General features: G+C 39.2%; 3 protein-coding genes across 3 annotated transcripts; 2 read left to right on the top strand and 1 right to left on the bottom strand.

Moving 5' to 3' along the window:
- Positions 1 to 20: 20 nt before the first annotated feature.
- Positions 21 to 1,372, bottom strand: LOC137739307 (uncharacterized). The gene is made up of 4 exons (XM_068478861.1): positions 1,174 to 1,372; positions 567 to 1,075; positions 217 to 275; positions 21 to 49 (listed from the first exon to the last, which is right to left on the bottom strand). Exons 1-4 carry the CDS (start codon positions 1,180 to 1,182, stop codon positions 21 to 23), a joined length of 606 nt encoding a protein of 201 aa, XP_068334962.1. The 5' UTR covers positions 1,183 to 1,372.
- Positions 1,373 to 4,977: 3,605 nt separating this feature from the next.
- LOC137739305 (uncharacterized) lies at positions 4,978 to 6,258 on the top strand. Its single transcript, XM_068478859.1, has one exon. The coding sequence runs from the start codon at positions 4,978 to 4,980 to the stop codon at positions 6,256 to 6,258; it is 1,281 nt and encodes a 426-aa protein (XP_068334960.1).
- A 1,631-nt stretch (positions 6,259 to 7,889) lies between these two features.
- Positions 7,890 to 16,977, top strand: LOC137741041 (NAP1-related protein 2-like). The gene is made up of 10 exons (XM_068480848.1): positions 7,890 to 8,053; positions 8,762 to 8,884; positions 8,986 to 9,036; positions 9,172 to 9,246; positions 9,409 to 9,522; positions 9,619 to 9,680; positions 10,085 to 10,124; positions 15,923 to 15,979; positions 16,202 to 16,237; positions 16,652 to 16,977. Exons 1-10 carry the CDS (start codon positions 7,925 to 7,927, stop codon positions 16,694 to 16,696), a joined length of 732 nt encoding a protein of 243 aa, XP_068336949.1. The 5' UTR covers positions 7,890 to 7,924; the 3' UTR covers positions 16,697 to 16,977.
- Positions 16,978 to 17,853: the final 876 nt, after the last annotated feature.

Here is a 17,853-nt window from a genome sequence, read left to right as displayed (position 1 = left end):
CACCTAGTTCCTTCGTCTTCTCACTGAGAAGTCTTACAGTCGTCAAATCCTGAGACGGAAAATAAAAAAAAAATAAAAATACCAAATTGAAGTGAGTTTTTTTGTTAACATTTAAGTTGCCAGCTTTTTCATTTTCTAGGAAGCCAAACAGGCCAAGAAAAATACAAATAATTACCAAAAAATAAAAAATAAAATAAAAAATAAAAACCTTTTCACCAAGAACAACAACCAAGTCCTCAATGGTGTAGTCATCCGGTGTCCAAATCACATCGATCCTGAAAATCAAAAGGCGAATTAGGGTTTATCATAATTCGGAAATTAATTAAAATTTTACTTTTAAGGACAACCGGACAAGAAAGAAAAAGAAAAAAAAAATTAGAAAGAGGTACAGTTAATTAATAAAAATGTTGAAATAGGTCAAAGGAGCACTGAAAAGGAAAAAGCAAAATTTCCACAAGAAGCAATATGTGCAGTGGGGTTTATGGGGAAGGGATCACCTTTTTACCTTTTAAGGCAATCAAATTCTAAAAACGACTGTGTTTTGGGACGTTTTAATTGGTTGTTACCTGCTGCTAGAGAGAGACAGGTCCAGAGCAAGCTGTGCGCGTCCATCTCGTGTCCTCAGGCCCGTACGAGCGTGTTTCTTTAGCAAAACCTCCACGCACCTCGCCGCGTGAGCCAGAGCCGCCGTGTGCAGCGCCGATTTCCCGGAATCGTCGAGCTCGTTCACCAGCGGTGTCGCTCCGAGCTCTCCGGCTAGCAATGCCGACGCGCACACCGGTGAGTCGAAGTTGCAGCAGAGTTGGAGGAGCTTCAACACCGTGCTCCGGTCAATCGCCTCCCCGGACGCCTCAGCGAACCGCTTCGCGTGAGTCACGAGTTGCGCCTTGTTGTCTCGGAAAACCGAGTTGATCAGGAGCGATTCGGCTTCCACGAAGTCGAACCGTTCGCTCTTCGCGCTCCGGAGTTCGTCGTCGGCCTTGAACGCGACGTTTTCGTCGCGATTGTAAGAGAAATAGTTGCATTTAGGAAGCGAGTTGGTCAGGAGCTCTGTCGCTCCAAAACTTTGTATTTCCTGCGATTTTCAGTACATTTTCTCAAGAAAATCAAGATATATATTAAAGATAATCAGGATTAATCAAGATTAATCGAGATTAAGAGTTCGTGGCGCACCAGATCCATCAGAAAACCCTAATTTTTGAGCGCGGATCATAAACCTCTGGACTGCCTGAGCAATGCAGCAGGCATTTATCGGAGTAACTACAAGGCGGTTCGTATGCAAGCTTTGAGGTGGTAGCGATGGCGAAACCCTAGATTTCAGTGAGAGGCGTTTGGACGCCGTGGAAATGTTTCAGGGTCTGGTCAGTCCGGACTTTTCACTCGAGTCTGAGGAAGCAGCGGAGAAACGAAATGGGAGGGAAGCGGAGGGCCGGTCTGTTACTTATAGTGGCGGACTTCAGACGGTTAATTAAACTCGGTTTATGATCCAACGGAAATTAATAATTTATTATTTTTCCATTTACATTTTTTGTTTTTGTTTTTTTTTTTTTTTTGGTAATACAAACAATAATAAGTGGAAATTTAGACTGGACCACGTATTAATTTTTTTAATACAAACAATAATAGGTGGAGATTTAGACTGGATCAAACTATAATTTGATATTAAATTCGTCATTCGTAGGAATTGCTCGCCACTCCCCGAGGCCGAGGATGGAGTCGAACTGTAGTTCCAGGAGTTGTAGGTCGATTCATTTCTACTATGTTACCTAGCCAAACCGCCACCTCATGTGACAAAGACTTGAAATCTTCGATTATAAGTTTAAAGGAATAATAGTAGATTATAATACTAAGTGATCATTTATCTTTTGTGTTTAGATCATCTACGGTAAGATAGATTTCTTAATTTAACACATGTTACGCGATATGATCAACCCACGTGTGCTATATGACACATTGATTTATCACTAATGTATATTATAAGTCAATAATATTTCAACTTTATTGTTCGTTTATTGTACAACATGTAACAGTGTGAACATCACATTGAAAACTTTTCCAAAATAGCACCTCAAACAAAAATGGATAAATACCTAGAAGTTGCCCAAAACTCAGCAGAGTTTGTTTCACAGTGTGCCAAATTTAAATTTAGTATGGATACTATAGTCTATAGTTTTTCAAACGCCATATTTGTCTCAGTTATTTATTTGGGCAGTTTTTAAATAATGCGTGATGTGCATTAAAAGAAATATAAAAAAATAAAAAAAACCAAAGAAAAGCACAAGTTATTTGAATAACGATAAAATAATTTATACTGGACTTTCTAAATTACTAGAAGAATTCGGAATCAAAGGGTTCGCTTTGACCGTTAAGAGTAGATAACTGAAGAAAAGTTTGAACTGGTGATACATCGTGTTGAAAAAAATGCAATACCTCACCTTTGGATTAGTTCTTTAAATCAGTCAACGAAAGCTTCATAGCTCATTGATCTGGCTCCGTGGCACATAAAATGTTTCGTAGCTCGAGCGATTCACAGAAGCGAAGTCCAATCTTACGAAATTGGTGATTTTTGCCCACAAAATTTTCAATCTGAATCAATAGAGTCTAATATGAAACTAGCTTGCCCGTTAATTGTCACTCCCTTTTGTTGGTAATATTTGTAAACGCATGGCCCCATGGATTTTCAAAAGAAGCAAGTTTTTGTTCTTCCTAAACAAGTTAGGGCAAACGAAAAGGGGAAAGTAGTACAAAAACAGCACTCCCGCTAGGAAAACTCTCCAAACTATAAAAACTTAGGACATAGAACCCAACCAAATATTGCAAACCACACTACAATTCTTTGCGAAGCTGAATCTGTTCCAGCTAAAGCTGCTCGTTCATATCTTCGTGCGAAATTCCAGATCGATACCATGGCCTTGCAAACAAGGAACACATTGCTTCGAGTTGTTGATCATATGACATTTGATCCGAGCAAGCGTAACCACCATGCTTCTCAACTTCCACGGCATACGCTCCAATCTCAACGCCTCGCCTCCCTCAAACAACGTCGCAATTTAGGTCCAAGTGATGGGAATTTTTTCAAATGGAATTTTCCCACTTGTTGCAAAATAAAAAGGCTTGATTGTGTTGGATCGATTCAAGGTTGGTTGATCATGGTCGATGTTGAATGTTGGAACGTAGGGAGTTTCGGTGCTTTCGCAAATCCTTGGTCGTTCCATTTGCTACCCGATCAGCGTAGTGGTACTCGTTTTTCTTGTGTCAACTTCTTCTTCAATCCGACATCAGGAGATGGAGTTATGCTTCCATCTCAGTCCACGGTTCCATGTGAGGGCAGCAACCGGCCTTCGTTCTTCAAAAAAGTAGTAGCCTCTTCAGCGCCAACAAGCCCGCATTGTCTCGTGGCAGCCCTATGTTGGCAAGGCCGGATAGCGTTCTGCAGACCGACCGATCAATCATGGACTTTCGTTGATCAAGGCAAGGCCCGAGGGGTCGAGTTTTGCGACATAGAAATAATTAACGGGAAACTACACGCTGCATTAAGGAATGCGCCGGAGTTTTTAGTAGAGTTCAACATTGAACTAGACGCCGCTCGCCCTCCTGCCTATTTCGCTGAAAGTTTGCATATGCTTGAACCTGTGCAAATTCCTTGCCATATTACGACAACCGATCGAGGGCTAAAAGATTTGACGTCAAAGGAACTGTGGATGAAGAATGTTCTTCATCGGAGTTACAGCTTTGATCTCGAGGAGGATGAAGTAGTTCCCTGGACCGAGGTCAGATTTGATGATGATTCCACTACTGCTCCGGCTAAGAAGGTTGGATTTAGAGTAAGTCCGGGACCGGAAAACATCAGGAGAGTCTTCAGACAAAACTGGAAAACCACCAAGCGGATGCATCAAACGCAGTGTGGCCGAGATCAAGCTCCTGGCCTTCTTTGTTTAGTTAGATAGTCTCTGCACTCGGCAGCAGAGTTTTTTCTTGTTCACATTAACAGCAACAGAGCCTTATCCCACTCGGCTGCATGAATCATAAAACATCATTGCACTTAACATGTTAATTTTTAAAGTTTAGTACAAATGCATGAGCTTAATTACGTGGTGTCACTTTTAAAGTTTTGAACATCTAGATATTAACAAATCTAGTAATTTATTAATTCTAATTGTTCAGTTAAATAATTTTTTTGTTATTGGTGAATTACAAATCAACATGCATGTTCCCGGTTTAAGCCCCCTTTTCACGTACACTTTGTTTCTGGTTTAAAAAATGGAATTTTAATGAAAAACTTTCAGTATTGTTCACTTTCATGAAAAACCACATTTTCACTAAAAAGTGAATCATGGTACTATTCACTTTACCATTTATTGTCCTTATCGTTAAAATTTATTGTCCTTATCGTTAAAACTCAAAGTTTTAAAGTCATTTTCATTAGTTTTTTTTTTAAAAAAATGGTATGCTGGCAACATTTTCTTTCCGAAAACATAAAAAATTAAGCAGAAGACGGGCTTAACCCGAGGACATGTTGATTCGAAATCAAGCAATTTGATTCATTTATTACACTTTATCGGCCAAAAAATTTGAATTGAAACGGGTAATATTTGCATGGATTGATTTGGATAAGCACATGTCACAATCCATATTTTTAATTAAAAAAAACGTCAATGTTTCTTAATAAAAAAAACTTATAACAAAAATGTTTACGAGCAGAAGTGCTTTCCAAAAGTTATATTGCGGGAAAGATGAGAAAGGCTAAGTACTTGTGTACTAAAAGAACCGTAAGGGAAAGTTTACGGGGCTCACAAATCTTGACAAGAATCCCATATTCCCACCAAATCCTATATCAACTAAGGACATGCAGGAGTTGGACAAACCCAATACATGCAAGCCTGAAGCCACACGCACAAAAATTGCTCTTTCAATCTCTTAGAACCTTGCATGCTCATCGTATAACATCTTTACTGAATTCCAGATACAAACTGCATCATGGTTCTGGGAATAGATTCATTAATCCGGATTGGGAGGAGGATCTATAACTATGAGCATACAATTGGTAATCGGTCGTCGGCTCGAGTTTCCGACGATGATCGGAGCAAGCGTTGCCATTCTCCTGCTCGTCAACTTCCCCAGCTTATGCTCCGCTCCACTAGTCGAAAACTCAACAATACGCATCGTAAAGATCATTGGTTTCTCAGCCTAAGTGACGAAAAGATTTACAAACTATCGAGTCCCTCTTGTAATAACGACTGTGTTGGGTCGATCGAGGGTTGGTTAATCGTGGTTGATCACGAATTCGTCCAGCCGGCCGAGGGTTTCAGATCGCTCCAGTCATTGAATAACGAGAGCCGTAGTTCTTTTGGTGCTATCTACTTCTTGAATCCGACATCACGCGAACGAGTTAGAGTTATGCTTCCATCGCAATTCAACTTACCTTGCGGCAAGGGCAACCAACAGTCCTTCAAGTTCAAGAAAATAGTAGCCTCTTCAGCACCAACAAGCCCGCATTGTGTTGTGGCAGGCCTTTGTTCAGAAGGCCGTTTGGCAATTTGTAGGCCTACTGATATGTCATGGACTCTAATTGAAGATTGGGATGTCCGAGGGCTCGACTTTTGCGACATAGAAATAATCGACGGGAAATTATACGCGGCAACAAGGGAAGCATCGGAGTTTATCATGGTGTTTGACATCGAAGATGCCACGAAAAACGGTGGTCGTCCAAACTACGGTGTTGAAAATTTGGTTATGTGTAAGCCCGGGCCAATTCCTTTACAAACTACCACAAGGGACGATGGAGAAATCAGAGACGACGTTTACCTAGCAAAAGATGCTGCATCGAAGGAGCTGTTCATGATTTTCCGCGGTAATAGCTTTGTTCGTGAGAAGGATTCGATAATCTGTTGGTCGGACATCAAGGGTTGTGACAATTTCGTTATTCCGCCGGAGACTTTTGGATTTCAAGTGTTCAGGTTGGAGTGTGCTGGGAATGGTCATGAATGGGTGATAGTTTCGGACCTTGGCGATCGAATATTGTTTGTGAGCAAGGCTAGCAACATGTTCCTCTCTGCGACCGATACTGTTTGCGAGAAGACACTTGAGAGAAACTGCATTTGTTTTGCGTTTGATAATTTCTGCTCGAGTTCACCGTCGAGGGGGCGAGATATTGGGGTGTTTTCGTTGACAAACAAGAGCATCATGAACTTCAACTGCCTCAAGGATTTACGTGGAGAATTAGACGCTCCACCTATATGGTTCACATCAAATAATTGATGACTTAGTTAAATTGTTTTTAGTTAAATTTTCAACATAGCTAGCTAGGTTAATTTGTCATCCATTTTAAATTTTAAGTGGTGTTCAAGACGAATGGTTACTTTGAGTCTCTAAATAGAGAGACTCAAGGAGGATAGAGACTCCATTGGTGATGCCGTAGTATGTATGAACAATCTCTTCTTCAAAAACCAAGAATGAATTATTATGTTTAAGTGTCAATTCTGAGCTGTTGGGGTTTTCGGTAATTTAATTTTTCAGTTTGTTTAGTATATTTTTTAATATCATTTATTTTTTTGAATTGTCATGCTGACGTTAAGTAACTATTGACATTCAAATGGGCTAAATTGAAGGCTGGCAAAATGTCAAGCTTGACATTCTGGAGTTGGAAGGTTGACAAAATGTCAAGCTTGATATTATGGTTTTGGAAGGCTGGGCTGGAGGCTGGCTGGCTGGAAATGGCTAGCATGCTGGCCTGATTTGGAGATTTAGGCCCGATGGGGCCCACAAGCCTTTTGGCCAAGCTCTTGGTTGGAGAAGATTTTCATATCATTTGTTAGCTATTTTTAACCCTATAACCCTTTAACCGGGTCGGTTAGAGATGGTCTAATATTCTCAACTCACAAAATTCGGGCATTACCTTTTTGTTTGTTCCATGCAAATCATATGAATCCCACGAGTATCATGCTAAACTTACCCAAACCAAAATTAATGGGCTTTTTGATGATCCATAATCTCCTCTGTCTAAAGCCCATCAAAGGGTTTGCTTCGGCCTTTTGGCAAGTACGCCGTTGACCGAAAATTAGAGAGGCCAATATGCCCAAATTAGGAGAAATGTTTTGGTCCGAACGATCGGATGACTTGGTTGTTTGTATGAAGAAACACCAAATGAGGCGGGTGGGGTGTTTTTATGTCTTGGAACCGCCATCACGTGGTCCGATTGGGAGTTTTTCTCCATTTGTTTATAGGAAGAAACTTCCTTTCGTATTACATGAGAAGAAAGATAAAGTGAATAGTTTAGCCCTCTCAAATAATTGGAATTTTAAGTTTGTTTCGCTTTTCTAATATTGTGGACTTGTCCACGATAAGCGAGAGCCCATAATTGATCTAGAAACACGTGGAATTTTAATTTCTAACATAATTCTATGCATATAGACTGTAAATCTACACAATTCCTTAGTGTCAAAATATTAATAGAAGAATTATTAATAGCACTTGAAAATAATTACTTTGCATTCATCTCTACCAAAAAAGGAAATGCAAAATTTCCGTGCTAGAATGCCAACAATTACTTTTGATGCCTAAAATTGCTTAAGAGTCTAAGACACAAGTGACAGAGCACTACAACCACTTAGTACTATAGTTTAGTAGTATCCTCGTCACTTGGAAGTGAGAGGTCTTAAGTTTAAATTTCGTAGATAACTAATTCGATACTAAATTAGGCTGCTCATTGTGTGATTTTGCCTAACTTCCCCTCCTCTTAATATAAAAATATTAATGTACTCAAAAAAAAAAAAAAAAAAAAAGGTGACACAGCACTACAGTGAGGATGTGAAAAGACTGTAAAGCCCTCACACACGGACAATAATGACCAAACAATCATTACAAAACCCTGGCGCTGATTTTCCCTCGCTTTCCCGACATAAAATAAGGGTTTTGCTTTTTCACGATGGTGGCGGACGCGGCGAAGATGGCCAAGCTCACTGAGCGAGCTCCGGAGGACGACGCCTATTACTTGGACAAGGAGTTCGTGCCTTCCGTTGAGAAGTTGCAGGAGGTTCAGGACGAACTCGACAAGGTTCCGTAACCTCTCTGTTCTCTCTCTCTCTCTCTCTCTCTCTTTATGCTGTATATATGTGTGTGTGTGTAAATATATGTATTGGCACTGTGTATATATAAAAGTTTCTATATGTCACAGCTCATAAGCGTGGCTTTCAATTTCGATTTTTGTTATTTTATCGGGATTTCAATCACTTGCAGAGCTTTTTGTTTTTACAACATTTTCCCTTTTGTTTTTGTGGATTGATTGGTGTTGTTATCTAAATTCGAATTCGTAATCTATGTTTCTTGGTATTTTAGAGAATGTGACCTGAGGCATTATGATCCAGTGAAGGTTTTCGAATTCGGGGTATTTCAAGGTTTGGAAATCGAATTTGAAACCGGAAATTTTATGTTCGTGTGATAGTCTGTTTAGGCTATTTTGGGTTGGTTGTGAGTCTTGCAAAAACCTTTTCTTTCTTTTCATCATTATAAAAGGAAAATCGCGCATAAGATCGAGTATTTTGTTTCTTTTTTTTCGTCAGCTTCGTAAGAATCTGTTTATAAGATTGCACGTTTTGGGATTACTAGCGTTTATGATTTATGGGAAATGTAGTTGGCAACGTTATTTATGCCTTGAGCACTTGTCAATGTTTATACTAGAATGGTTTGGTTCGTTGGTACAGCTTAAGATTTCAGATTGTTATATAATGCTCATGAAGCTCGAAATTGCATTGTCACCCCACAGGTTGATGGCGAAGAGAGTGACAAGATTTTGGAAGTTGAGCAAGAGTATAACGAGATACGCAGGCCCGTCTATGTGAAACGGAATGAGATCATAAAAACCATTCCTGACTTTTGGCTAACTTCTGTTAGTGATTCAATCTATTTCACTTCATCTTGTTTAGAATGTTTAATGGTTGATACAGAATTTGCGCGCGTGTATAACTCGTGCATTATTGCTCCACGCAGCTCATGAGCCATCCTGTTCTTTGTGATATTTTGAGTGAAGAAGACCAGAAGGTCAGACAAATAGTTTGTTAATGATTACTTTAGCGTAGATTTTCGTTTATCCTCCTATTGTCTTAATTCTTTCAGCTGGCTGGAATTGAACAGTTCTGTGTATTTACCATTTCTGTTCTTTTCTTCTTGACATAGATATTCAAGTATTTAAAGTCTGTTGATGTGGTGGACTTCAAAGATGATAAGACGTTAGGATACTCCGTCACATTTGTAAGCTTCCTTGTTGAGTTTAACTTGGTCACACTCACATTCTATTGCATGCTGCTTTCCTTTTTTTCTCTTTGGAATTTGCTCCGAATATAAATGCCCATTCTTTCTGATAGTGTTTGAATTACTCTCTGCTAATGCTTCCTTCGAATTCCTCTATTTCAGAACTTTAATGACAATCCTTGTTTTGAAGATACAAAGTTGACGAAAACTTTTACATTCGTTGATGGTGAGACAACAAGAATTACTGGTACTCCCATCAAATGGAAGGAGGGCATGGTATTCACCACACTTGCCGCTTTGGCCCTTGTTGTCTTCTTTTTTCTCCCTTCTTTTCTCCCCTCATATAATTTACTGGAGTTGTAAATTGTGTAGGGTCTTGTGAATGGAGTTACCGAAGAGAAAAATGGAAAGAAACGACCACTTGTTGATGAGAGGTTATAATCTTTTTATTTTATGTGTTCGTTTATAGCTAATATTGTTCTGTTAGGCTGGGGCTCAAGGGTTTATGAGCTAGTAGGAACTCTTTTTTAGCTTGGCATAAAGTGTGAGTCCCTGTCTTTCGTACATCTGAACCAAGAAAGAAAAATATTTCATTAGTTTCTTGTTCAATTTTTTTCTACATAAGACTGATATCCATCTTTTGCTGAAAACTCTTGTCGCTGAGCGATTTAGTTTATTTCTTGTAAAAATGTTTGAAATGTTTTTTTGTACCGTCTAGGAAGGCTGATAACCATATTGTTTACGATTTATGTTAGAATTTTTTTCTTTTACTATCTTCTCTTTGATTTATCTGGCGTATCAGAGATTTGTATTTGCTAATCTAGTGTAATTGTTGCAGCTTCTTCAGTTTGTTTGACTCACCTCTTGAACATGACGAGGTAACGTCTGTTTTTATCCATCTAGTTTCACCGAGTAACGCTTGTATATATCTGTGCATGCTATTTTTTCGTGTTAAAACGCTTCATTTAAAAGGAAATTCATCAATATCACTCGTAACCATCAAAATCAATGGTAGTTGTTTGCCAATGTGTAGTTCTTGTTGTGCAAACCCGGATAGCACCAAATCAATTTTGGAACCAACTCAAGCTAACCCACAGGAAATATATCAAATAAAATGCAAGAACAAAATATAAAAGAACACCAAGATTTTAACGAGGTTCCTCCACAGTCAGTGTAACTGGAGTACGTCCTCGGAGCAGTAGGAGCTCACCCAATAATCCACTATCAACCAAATGGGAGTTTACAAAGTGTTGGCAATCTCACAACCCTTAACCCCAATACACCCAAAAGCTCTCACACACCAAAAAAACAAATAGAGAAGAAAATATAGTGATTAATTTCTTCTCTATACAAAGCTCAAAGCTATTACAATTACTTTGATGGATGATTACTAACTAAAGAGAAGAACACCTTCTTTTCTTCGAAATGGGGTTGCTGCTCCAGATTTCTTCTTCTTCTCTGCCCTCTGTTTTTCAGCTCTCACTCTCTCTATCAAAACAATGAGGATAATTGCTATCCTTTAATTAAAACCCCAAAGCCATCCGTGGCTTTTCCCATGGGTCAAGACAAAAAACAATTCCATGTTTTCCTCCCCAAACCAAGGAAGACACAATGATGTTGTCCACCTTTTTTTTTTCTTTTCAACAAACATCATCATTCCACTTGGCCACTAATACAACAATCTCCACCTTGGCCAAGTTCCGAAAACGCCATGATAAGCCAACCAACACAATTGACACAAAAAATCACTCCCAAACACTAGCAAGAGAACAACTCATGCCGAGCCAATTCTCCAAAACTCCTACTGCTCAACGCCTTCTTTATATAGGCAAAATGTGAGCCAAGTTCAAGCAATGAACAAACTTGGTTACACCAACAACCTTAGTCAACATATCAGCGGGGTTGTCTTTAGTTGGAATCTTCTGGAGAATGATTTCTCCTTCACCAACAACTTCACGAACAAAGTGATAACGCACATCTATGTGCTTGGTCCTCGCATGATGAACCTGATACTTAGCCAAATAAATGGCACTCTGACTATCACAATGCACTTCCACCTGCTTCTGATCAACCCCCAAATCTCTAACCAGCCCATGTATCCAAATGGCCTCCTTTATAGCTTCAGCAACTGCCATATATTCAGCCTCTGTAGTAGACAAAGCAACAGACGACTGCAAAATGGACCTCCAACAAACTGGCCCTTTAGCCATAGTAAACACATAGCCTGTAGTAGACTTCCTTCCATCTAGATCACCTGCATAATCTGAATCAACATAACCAACTGCAAAATGACCAATACCAGAGTCATCTCTCTCAAAGCATAAACCAACGTCTCGAGTACCATGGAGATATCTCAATATTCATTTAGCTGCTTGCCAATGCTCTTTACCTGAATTATGCATATATCGACTCACCATGCCAACTGCATGAGCAATATCCGGTCTAGAGCATACCATTGCATACATCAAACTACCAACCAAATTTGCATATGGTATATTTTTCATTTGCAGCTTCTCTTTATCAGTTTTAGGACACTGTAGAGAACTTAATTTAAAATGAGGAGCCAAAGGGGTACTAACCGGTTTGGTTGAATCATGAACTCCAAACTTCCGAATCAACTCCTCAAGGTATTGTCTTTGATTCAAGCATACCAAACCTTTCTCTCTGTCTCTAGTGATCTCCATGCCAAGGATCTTCTTTACTTCACCAAGATCCTTCATCTCGAACTCATTTTTCATTTGCTTCTTCAATTTCTCAATCTCTTCAACATTCTTGGAGGCAATCAACATATCATCAACATATATCAACAAATAAATGAAAGACCCATCTTGCAACTTCTTGAAGTACACACAATGATCATATTGACTTCTAGAATAATTTTGGCCTCTCATAAATTTATCAAACCTCAAATACCATTGTCTTGGAGATTGCTTCAAGCCATAAAGTGATTTCTTCAACTTGCAAAACAAATTCTCTTTCCCTTTCACTTTATACCCATCCGGTTGACACATAAATCTCTTCATTCAAATCACCATGTAGGAAAGCCGTCTTCACATCAAGTTGCACAAGTTCAAGATCATATTGTGCAACAAGAGCTAACATAATGCGAATTGAGGAGTGCTTCACAACTGGAGAAAAGATTTCATTGTAGTCAATGCCCTCCTTTTGTGCATACCCTTTAGCAACTAATCTTGCTTTGAATCTGACATTGCTTTTCTCAGCAACATCTTCCTTCTTGGCATACACCCATTTGCAACCAATAGCTTTCTTACCCTTAGGCAATTTAGCTAACTCCCAAGTCTTGTTTTTCATGAGAGAATTCATCTCATCACCCATGACATTGCACCACTTCTCCTTTTCCTCACTCTCAATGGCTTCCTCAAAATTGGATGGAATCTCATCAATGATAATAGGAAGAGCAAAAGCAACATAGTCACTATACCGAGCTGGCTTGGTAATATTTCTTTTTCCTCTGTTATTGGCAATAGACTCTTGAGGTGAAACTTGCTCTTCAACTTAAATAGAATCTTCAAGTTCAACTTCTTCAACATCCTCATGGTCTCCCACTTCTTCATTTGTAGTGGCTTCGACATCAGCGGAAATAGGATTTGAAGTACTAGAGGCAACTTTCTCAAGCTCCACCTGTTGGACATCTTTCACATTCTTTTCAGAGCCTCTGAACATATTTTCTTCATCAAATGTCACATCTCTGCTGATTACAAGTTTCTTCATCTCCGGGCACCATAACCTATAACATTTGACACCACTACTAAAACCAAGAAAGATAGCCTTTTTGGCTCTAGGATCAAGTTTATTTTCAGTTACATGAAAATAAGCAGGTGAACCAAAAATACGAATATAATCATAATCAGTAGAAGGTTTTCCAGTCCATACCTCCATTGGCGTCTTACCCTGAACAGCAGCTGAGGGTAATCGGTTGATGATGTGACATGCATAAGTAACTGCCTCTGCCCAAAACGACTTGCTCAAACCCGACTGAGACAACATGCATCTAACCTTCTCAAGCAAGGTTCGATTCAATCTTTCTGCAACTCCATTTTGTTGTGGAGTTCCCCGAACACTAAAATGTCTCACAATCCCTTCCTCTTTGCAAACTTTAAAGAAAGGGTCGGATGTGTATTCACCACCATTATCCGATCTCAAAATCTTAATCTTTCTCCCAGTCTGGTTCTCAACCATTTTCTTCCAACCCAAGAAAATGCTCAACACCTCACTCTTGTGCTTCATAGTGTAAACCCAAGACCTTCTTGAATAATCATCAACAAAGGTCACGAACCAATGTCTACCACTCAAAGAGGGAGTCTTTGTAGGACCCCAAACATCCGAATGCACATAATCAAGAATGCCCTTCGTCTGATGTACAGCAGTACCAAACTTCACTCTAGTTTGTTTTCCCAAGACACAATGCTCGCAGAAATCAAGCTTACAAGTCGTGGCACCTTTTAGAAGACCTTGTTTCACAAGCCTTTGTAGAGCTCTCTCACCAGCATGGCCTAACCTCATATGCCACAGTCTAGTAGTATCAGAATCGGATGTGCCCATATTTTCTGAGACTACAGACGCTTCACCTGTCACAGTGCTTCCTTGTAATAAATACAAATGGCCACATCGAGGAGCTTTCATCACAACAAGTGCACCATAAGTCACCTTCAATGTCTGCCCATCTGAATGAAACCTGAAGCCCTTGGCTTCCAAAGTTCCCAAAGAAATAAAATTTTTCTTCAAATTCGGTACATACCGAACACCTGTCAACTCTTTAACCATGCCATCATGCAACTTCAAACGAACTGTACCAATCCCTTTTGTTGTGCAAGGATTGTCATCTCCCATGAACACAACACCGCCATCAAACTCTTTCAAGCTTGAAAACCAATCCTTGTGAGGAGTCATATGATGAGTACAACCCGTATCCAAAACCCACTTAGTAGCACAATCAAATGATGAGGAAGTGGTTAAAGCAAAATCAGAAAAATCTGTTTCAACCTCAGCAACATTAGCTTCAGAACTTTCTTTGTCTTTGGTCTTCAATCTAGGACAATCTTTCTTCCAATGGCCCTTATTACGACAAAAGGCACATTCATCCCTTTCCAAAGGTTTTCTACCTTTAGAGTTTCCTCTAGGTCGAGACTGTGATTTTTTCCTACTAGAAGATGATCTTCTCTCCGATGATCTACCTCTAACAAATAAAGCTTCCGAGTTACTATCATGATTTTTATCTCTATGCCTCATTTCATAATTTATCAATGCATTTGACACATCTTCAAATTTCACAGTTTCTTTACCATGCATAATAGTGGTAACAAAATGCTCATAAGAGTCCGGCAAGGAATTCAACAATATTAAGGCCTTATCTTCATCCTTAATATCCTCATCTAAATTTAACAAGTCGGCAATCAACTTATTAAAAGCATCAAGGTGTCTAATCATTTTTGTACCTTCTTTGTATTGGAAGCGGTAGAGCTTTTTCTTCAAGTGTAGCCGGTTCTCTGCACTCTTCGTCATATGCTTGTCTTCCAATTTTTGCCACAACACACTTGCCAAAGTCTCCCGCATCACAAAATACTTCTGAGTTTTTGCAAGGCACAACTGAATTGAAGAGCAAGCCCACAAATTTAATTTCTCCCATTCCGGCTTCGACATAGCTTCCGGCTTCTCTCCCAAAGCGGCAAGTAGATCTTGTTGAGCCAACACATCTTTGACCTCACATTGCCACATGCCAAAGTTGTTTGTGCCATCAAACTTTTCAACTTCGAACTTTGCATTTTGCACCATAGTTCTTGCAAATCTGGAGCTGCTTCCAAAAGGATTCTCATCTTACCCATCTGACATTTTTGGCAATTAGACAGTACCCAAGAGCAACCAGTGCTCTGATACCAATTGTTGTGCAAACCCGGATAGCACCAAATCAATTTTGGAACCAACTCAAGCTAACCCACAGGAAATATATCAAATAAAATGCAAGAACAAAATATAAAAGAACACCAAGATTTTAACGAGGTTCCTCCACAGTCAGTGTAACTGGAGTACGTCCTCGGAGCAGTAGGAGCTCACCCAATAATCCACTATCAACCAAATGGGAGTTTACAAAGTGTTGGCAATCTCACAACCCTTAACCCCAATACACCCAAAAGCTCTCACACACCAAAGAAACAAATAGAGAAGAAAATATAGTGATTAATTTCTTCTCTATACAAAGCTCAAAGCTATTACAATTACTTTGATGGATGATTACTAACCAAAGAGAAGAGCACCTTCTTCTCTTCGAAATGGGGTTGCTGCTCCAGATTTCTTCTTCTTCTCTGCCCTCTGTTTTTCAGCTCTCACTCTCTCTATCAAAACAATGAGGATAATTGCTATCCTTTAATTAAAACCCCAAAGCCATCCGTGGCTTTTCCCATGGGTCAAGACAAAAAACAATTCCATGTTTTCCTCCCCAAACCAAGGAAGACACAATGATGTTGTCCACCTTTTTTTTTTCTTTTCAACAAACATCATCATTCCACTTGGCCACTAATACAACAGTTCTTAGTTATAGTTTCATTCTTTTAAGATTTAACTGTAGCCAATTTCCACAGGGTTTAAATTGAAGTTAAAATAATCTACGTTTATTTTCCTGTTAATCTTTACTGATCTTTCGTTCACTGTGACATTGCAGGTGGTAGAGATAATTAAGAACGATTTATGGCCCAATCCTCTAAAGTATTTTAATAACGTAATATTTTCTTCTCATGCGTGTATATTTGTTACTTTGAATATGTTAATCGACTCCTGTTTTAAGGCCTTTGGGACAAACGGGATGGATTCTCGTCTCCAAGACTTGTTGGGAGTGCTAATCTATCTGCCATGAACAATAGAAATTATGATTTTGAGCTTTAATGTTTCTTTTCAATCTAACCATGGCAGGCAGGGTAACTTTTTGAATTCGTTGTTTCAGGAGGCCGATGAAGAGGATTCTGAAGATGATGAAATGGTAACGAAGATGAAATTTCACTACCTATATCTTGCGTACATCTTTATTCTTCATTTCTAGTGCGTGTTGTGGTTAGACCCGATGTTGTAAGGATTTGTGATGCTCACTTGAATTACATCCTGTGCAGTGCATATAGGCATGTCATGCGTGTGTTACATCCATGTTTAGTTGATATTTTGATAGGTTCTCTGTGTTTCTTTGTTCAGTTCTGCTTTTGGAATCATGGTTTTCTTTTTCATATTCTTTGGCGGGTTCTGAGAGGCTGGTCGATCGGCTCGCTCATGTCCCACAAATCGGGATCCCGTCCCCTTGAGTCTTGTTGCATATATATTCATTGTAGTCAGAGTTCATCACCTTGGATATTAGTATTGAATTGAATGATTGTCCTAACAACTTCTGGATGCACATGTGCAGGACAATGGTGAGGAAGAGGAAGACGATGACGAGGAAGATAGCTAGATTCTTCTGGTGCCGTCTTCATTTTTGTAGCTCCTTCATGGGTAGCGGCGATAGAAACATCACCGGTTTTTTGTCTTGTCAATCAACGATATGAAGCGTTCTAGTAGGATGTATGGGAAAAGAAGAAGTCTTGTAGGTTGATACCTCACAGCAGACTTGTTGCATATAAATTAGTCTCGGTTTATCGTTTAGGCCTTTTGGGTTTTTGTTTTTGTGTAATCTACCTGCTATCAAAACTGAGCATAATAGCATTTTAGAATTCATACGGGTAACGATATATAATGGGATAAAATTTGATTTTATTTAGTGGGATAAGGTTTGATTGTTGTTGTAGTGTACCCGTTATATACAGTTAAATATTATAGCTAATGAATTGCATTCTGGTTTATTTACCTCCAAATATTACCTTATTTTTTTTCGTAGACGTTTTAAACTCAAAATATCTTGGTTTTTTGTCACGTTGGAGAGAATTGTCACTGGGCTTGTCCTAATTCTGACCCAGCAAACCGCCCTCGCCCGACGGGCTTAAAGATCTTTGATAAAATAAAAAAAGGTACGGCTAGTTGTGTGGACCACCGTTGCGGCCTCCATCCACCGTACGGATCATTGAGGCCATCTCCAACCAATCTGGCCAAAAGGTCATAAGGTTAAAAATAGTTTGAAATGACACGAAAACCGTTTCCAACCCAGGACTAGGCCATGGTCGGAGCCAATGAAGGCTCACTGGGGGCATATGCCCCCACTCAAGTAATTCGTTTATTCAGTTGCATACTACACTTATATAATATATATGCCTTAGCTTTGGAGAAAATTATATGTATCTAATATTCAACATATATTCATACTACTTATGCTCCATATCAAATATTACATGAGCAAAAATGCTCTTATTTTGTCATTCAGACGGAAAAAATCCTCTTCAGCCTATCATGCATTAGTATATTTCTTATCACTTTTCACTATTATATTGAAATTTTTGTAACATTGGAATTGTGATACATCGTCATTTGAAATAATCCATGTTGTCGTATTGAGTATAAGCCATACTATAATAAGGTTTTCTTAGTTGGTTTTCGGGTTGCCCCTCTTGAAGAAATTTCTAGCTCTGTCTCTGGGTTAGGCCAAAGGGCCTGTGGGCCTCATTGGGCCCAAACCCC

The sequence above is a fragment of the Pyrus communis genome, chromosome 7, assembly GCF_963583255.1.
Source record: "Pyrus communis chromosome 7, drPyrComm1.1, whole genome shotgun sequence".
NCBI classification, from domain to species: Eukaryota; Viridiplantae; Streptophyta; class Magnoliopsida; order Rosales; family Rosaceae; genus Pyrus; species Pyrus communis.
Note: the sequence above shows the minus strand (reverse complement) of the source record. Positions and strands in the feature narration are given on the sequence as shown.

Bases quoted from the DNA above. Each gene is read 5' to 3' on its own strand.
- LOC137739307 (XM_068478861.1), bottom strand. The intron at 276-566 runs GTAACAACCAAT...TTTGATTTTCAG, and splicing joins CTGTCTCTCTCTAGCAGCAG to GATCGATGTGATTTGGACAC. The intron at 50-216 runs GTGAAAAGGTTT...TTTCCGTCTCAG, and splicing joins GGACTTGGTTGTTGTTCTTG to GATTTGACGACTGTAAGACT.
- LOC137739305 (XM_068478859.1), top strand. From the start codon at position 4,978: ATGGTTCTGGGAATAGATTCATTAATCCGGATTGGGAGGAGGATCTAT.
- LOC137741041 (XM_068480848.1), top strand. From the start codon at position 7,925: ATGGTGGCGGACGCGGCGAAGATGGCCAAGCTCACTGAGCGAGCTCCG. The intron at 9,247-9,408 runs GTAAGCTTCCTT...CCTCTATTTCAG, and splicing joins TAGGATACTCCGTCACATTT to AACTTTAATGACAATCCTTG. The intron at 9,523-9,618 runs GTATTCACCACA...TAAATTGTGTAG, and splicing joins TCAAATGGAAGGAGGGCATG to GGTCTTGTGAATGGAGTTAC.